The following is a 5,514-nucleotide window of genomic DNA, read 5'->3' on the forward strand; positions in this document are numbered from 1 at the left end:
ATATGTATGCCGTTTGTTAGAATGTGAAGATGTGTGCGTGGGGAGTTGCCATTTGGTACATTTTTTAAGTAAGATGTGTTTATGTTGTATGACACGTATACACATAATGCTTTGGATATATATTAATATATACATTTTATTTCAATGATGTAAACCGTACATACATATAAAGATAATGACTTTTACTCATCCCTGTATGTAAAACTAATCACTACTTTATTTTCCTCCCGCTCATCCAGTACGAAGGCACATTCGAAGACTACCTTGAGATGTTCATCCAGTTCGGTTACGTCACCCTCTTCTCCTCCGCCTTCCCTCTGGCTGCGATGTGCGCTTTCCTCAACAACCTCATCGAGATCAGATCGGACGCCTTCAAGCTGTGCTGTGTGTTCCAGAGGCCTTTTGGACACAGGGCGCAGAGTATTGGGGTGTGGCAGGTAAGATCCGTTGGGTGGTGGGTGGGACATGTGGGTTGGAGTGAGGGAGTGGGTTTGGTGGTGGGTGGGAAAGGTGGGTTGGAGTGACAAGGAAGGTGGGTTGGTGTGAATGGGTGGGTTGGGTGGTAGGTAGGGAAGGTGGGTTGGAGTGAAAGGGTGGGTTGGTGTGAGGGAATGGGTTGGAGTGTGGGATGAGGTGGGTTGGGTCGTGCTAGGGGAAGGTGGGTTGGAGTGAGGAGGGAGTTAGTGTGAGGGGGGGTAATGAAGGTGGGGGGAGAGGGGAGGAAGTGAAGTGAACGGGGTAGGTCGGTTGGTGTGAGGGTGAGAGAGAAGAAACTGGGTTGGGTGAAAGGGGAAAAGTGGGTTGGAGTGAGGAAAGGAAGGTCGATTGAATGGACGTGAAAAAAAAGGGTTAGCTTAAGGCGGGTTGAAGCGAGCCCGAGAAGATAGTTAAAATGGTTCGGGTTAAGATAAGAAGGTGGATTTGAGTGAGAAGATAGACCGGCTGAGGGTCAGGGGGTTAGGCAGAATATGGCTAAAGGGTAGATGAGAAGTAGGGGGTTGATAAATGGGATGGAGAGAACAAGAGGATTAGAGTGCAGGAGGTGGGCGTTGGGTGGGCGTTGGGTGGGCTGAATAAGCGATATCGGACGAGTCAGGATAAGAGACTTTGGTGGGGGAGGGGGGGGGGTAGCTTAATCTGGGACGAGAGAGAAGGTGGGTTGGCGTGGGTTGAGAGAATTTGTGGGTGAGAGGGTGGGTGAGGGAAGCTACTTGGAGGAGTGGTTGAGGCTAAAGAAGAAAGGCTGGGATAGGGTGAGCTGGGTGAGGGGGAGAGGTGAATGAGGGAGGATACGAGGGCAGTGGTGGTGGAGAAGTGAGATTTAGGTGTGTTTTCTCATCCACTCAATCTCTCTCTCTATCTCTCTCTCTCTCTCTCTCTCCTTATCTCTCTCTCTCTCTCTCTCTCTCTCTCTCTCTCTCTCTCTATCTATCTATCTATCTATCTATCTATCTCTCCCCTTCTCTCTCACTCGCTCTCTTTCTATTTATCTATCTCTATCAATATATTTATCTAATTACATATTTGTCTGTTTACCTATTTATTTATCTTTCTATATGCCTCCTCTCTTTTTCTTTTCTTATTCCTTGACTTCCCTCTATTTTTCCTTTCTTTCTTTGATACACCAGTTGGTTAAACAGCTCATGATTTTTTTTATCAAAATCTGAATTAATCTAATTTTGAAATTTAAAAAAACCTATATGATATGAATATCTAACACACATATGAATAAACAGATGAATATATAATAAAATAAATATTCAATGCAGAATCGAATAATAACTATAACCACCATACATGCACGTCTTGCAGGATGCAATGGAGCTGATGGGTGTTCTAGGAATCATGGTCAATTGCATGTTGATAGGCCTTTCCGGGCAGGTTCACCGGATGTTCCCAGAAATGTCAACAGCTCATACTATATTGCTCATTATTGTACTGGAGGTGAGTGGTCTGTTTCCTTTTATCTTTTATTTTTTTTTTTTTTACAGTTTTTATGGTTAGGTTAACACTCAGTTCATTGTGATTTGATTCAAAACTGTTTGTCATTCTAGATGGAAAGACAAAAATGAAGATACATTACCATGTCCGTCTTGTTTAAGGGTTAATGCTATGATTTCAAAGATTCAAGATTCGTGATGATGAAAAAGTAGATAGGTAGACAAACAGACGGACAAACACAAAAGCTCACAAACAGATAGGCAAACAGATAGAGAGACGACAGACAATAGACGGACAGACAAAGAGATGACAGACAATAGACAGACAGAAAGACACACATAAAACATACAATTACACACAGCTACCTAGAATGGCACAGATACAGAAACCCACTGAAGCCACTGACCTTCTCCAGCACGCCATGATCGCCCTGAAGTACGGCATCAGCTACGTCATTCCCGACATCCCCGCTTGGGTCGCGACGGAGATGGCGAAGGTGGAGTTCCAGCGGCGCGAGGCCCTCCGCCGCCTCTCCACCTCCAACTCTCCCCCAACACGTGAGGAATCCCAGTCACCCTCCCCTAGGTGAGCTAACATGGTCGGCCCTTCTAACAGTACCCTTCTCTCTTCCTCGTTGTGTGATTTCTTCTTGGCTCATGGACGAGTGTTTTAAGTCTCTCTCTCTCGTTCTTTTCTTTCTGTTTTTTTTTTTTCTATCTCTATTTGCTTTCTTTTTTTCCTATCTCTCTATTCTTTCTTTCCTTCTCTCTTTCTTCTTTGGTCTTCTTGATCATTTTTTTATTCTTTATACTGCTTCTGCTTCTTTTATATCAAATTCTTTTTTTTCTGTATCGTAGGCTTGAGAGAGTATCTAGTTGTTTCCTTTTTTTATGGTAGATATTTTAAAGCACATAATAACCAAGATTTTCCTTCCTCTGCTTCCAATCTTTCCTTCGCCGTTGTAGTTTTTCCTCCAACACTTTTTTCCAGCATCCTTTTTTTTAACAAATTAAAAAATCTTTTCGTCTCCTTTATTTTTTTCCAATCTCATGAATTTGGCTTTGCCCCGTGCGAGGAGAGATCCTTTAACCCGGTTCTGTCTCAACCCCAGCAGGTACTTGTTTGGGCATTCGATAACGTCTACCACTGAGTATGTGGACCGTAGTGCCCAGACGGACATTATGTATTCCAGGAGACGATCCTTCAAGACGTCGCCGGCCAGCACCATAGACGAAGACGAGGTTCTGTCTCCCACCGACGTCGAGCACGAGACCCGAAGCGTGGCGTCGGAAGCGGCGGCGGCCGAGACCAGAGCGGCGGCGACGGCGGGATCCGAGCGCGACGGACGGAAGGAGGACGACATGCGCATGCGCGAGCTCGAGAGTTTCGAGGGCGCGAAGGCGCGGCCGATCGTGCGCCTCGGTCGGAGCGTGTCGGCGTGCGAGCGCGTGCACCACCGCGTGCCGCGCATTCACCGCATCATGAACCAAGAGAGCGCCGAGTCCAATGACTCGGAGGAGGACCTCATCACCAAGCCCTTCGATAGCCTGCCGCTGCTGTCGGCACCAGCCGCCATGGACAACAAAAACCGGCTGTTCCGGTTCTCGCCGGAAAACGAGCGCGTCCTGGGGGCCATCAAGCCTCGGTCGCGCCTCCTCGAGAAGCCGGACTTCTCGTACGGGACGCAGCTGTCGTCGCGCTCGGTCGAGTGCGTGTCGGACACGTCGGCGCTGATCCGCTTCTCGGACGACTCGCGGAGCCACATCAGCGAGGAGGGCGAGGGCACGCCCGAGCAGAGCACGGGCAGCAGGTCGCCCACGCCCCCGACGGAGGAGTCGAAGGAGGTCGGCACGCCTCGCGCGCACTCGCTCGAGCAGACGCCGTCCCCGAGCAAGGAGGAGGTCAAGGAGGGCCCCGCGCGCCGCAAGCCCCCCATGAAGTTCCTGAAGCGCGCGCAGAGCCTCTCGTACGTGTTCAAGCGCACCAAGCCCGAGAAGAGGAAGAAGATCATTCGCGACGACTACGCGGCGCTGCCCACGACGGTGGAGCCGCAGGGCGAGATGGCCCTCGTGCCCCTCGAGAAGCTCGTGGCCATCGAGGACATCCAGATGCAGCCGTCGCTCTCCAGCTACAGCTGCTACGCCGACTAGGGGTGCCCCGTCGCCTCCCTTCTGCCGCGGCCGCCAGCGCGTCGCTCGCCCGCTCGGCGGCCCAACAGCTGCTTTTAGAGGACCGGCGCAATTGCACAGTTCTTGTGGCCTCGTTTAGACGTGTAATAAATCATAAAAAAATAAACAATAAAAAGGATTAGTCGAGGCTTCAACTTCATAAAATCTGGGACAAAGAAAGTAGCTCATACTAGATTAGCGGAATCCGACACGTGTGTTTGTTTAGGCCTTACTCCCCCCAGCCGTCTGCCGCGGAGGGGGGCCAAATCTATGGTTACGTCATCAGTTCGACAGGTGTGTGGTCAAGGCACACTCGGTGTTACGCATAATTACTTGTTGATGTATAATATATATAAAGCATAGACAGAGATACCACAAAAAAGAGATAAATTTTGTTATCTATTTGACGAATAGATAAGCCTTTAATGAAAAATCACTTACGCTTCTACACAGTTGATGATGTGTGTACATGAAATATGCTAGCAAGTTTGTATGCGTGTGTGCGTTGCATCTTTGTGTACACGTGAACGTATCTCTGGAGTGTGTGAACAAGCAACATTGTGTGTGTCTATCAGCCAAACGCCAAGCCGAGACGAAGCGAATTAGCGTGTCGATGTGTATCTTGCCTCCTTCGTGGTTTCGTCCCTTTTCTCCTTCGTTCAGTGACTCACGAGCTTTGTAGCGAGTTTATTGGCTTCGGTGTGTAAAGCTGTGCATCAATGGGCTTGCTTTCATACGGGAGGGAGAGAAGAGAAAGAAAGGAAGAGAAAATAAGGTTGAGTGAGAGAGAGAGAGAGAGAGAGAGAGAGAGAGAGAGAGAGAGAGAGAGAGAGAGAGAGAGAGAGAGAGAGAGAGAGAGAGAGAGTAAGGGAAAGAGAGATAGGTAGAGAGAGTAAGGGAAGGAGAAAATGAGAGAGAGTAAGGGATGGAGAGAGAGAGAGGAAGAGAGAGGGAGAGAGAGAGAAAGAGAGAAAGACAGAGAGAGAGAGAGAGAGAGAGAGAGAGAGAGAGAGAGAGAGAGAGAGAGAGAGAGAGAGAGAGAGAGAGAGAGAGAGAGAGAGAGAGAAATAGAATGATAGAGAGATAGGAAGAGAGAAAGTAAATAGATAGTAAATATATTGAGAGAGAGAGAAAGAGAGAAGCCGTATATAGATAGATAGCAAGATAGAGAAAGAGAGAGGTATAGATTAATGTGTGTGTGTGTTGTTGGTCTTATGTGTGTGCAAGCGCGTGTGTATATTATCATAGTAATAATAAATGTTCTCGTCGATCTTCGAAAACACTTGAAACTATTATCTCGTGGCTGACTATGTGACAATGGAAACAATTCTAGTCTTTTGAATTAAATATATTTTTTACATGGTTAAGCTGATTTTTAAGTTGTCTCAGCTGCGTTTCACGGGAA

The 5,514-nt window shown here is 47.8% G+C and overlaps 1 protein-coding gene across 1 annotated transcript in view; it reads left to right on the plus strand.

Annotated features, from left to right (window-relative positions):
* Positions 1-4,948, plus strand: part of LOC125037691 (anoctamin-8-like) — a 110,667-nt gene extending 105,719 nt beyond the window's left edge. The window contains exons 16-19 of the mRNA XM_047630883.1: positions 240-437; positions 1,813-1,944; positions 2,357-2,526; positions 3,053-4,948. Of these exons, the coding sequence (XP_047486839.1) occupies positions 240-437; positions 1,813-1,944; positions 2,357-2,526; positions 3,053-4,091 (1,539 nt within the window). The 3' untranslated portion in view covers positions 4,092-4,948. The remainder of the gene's footprint in view (positions 1-239; positions 438-1,812; positions 1,945-2,356; positions 2,527-3,052) is intronic.
* Positions 4,949-5,514: the final 566 nt, after the last annotated feature.

This window comes from Penaeus chinensis, chromosome 23 (assembly GCF_019202785.1).
Source record: "Penaeus chinensis breed Huanghai No. 1 chromosome 23, ASM1920278v2, whole genome shotgun sequence".
Taxonomy (NCBI): Eukaryota; Metazoa; Arthropoda; class Malacostraca; order Decapoda; family Penaeidae; genus Penaeus; species Penaeus chinensis.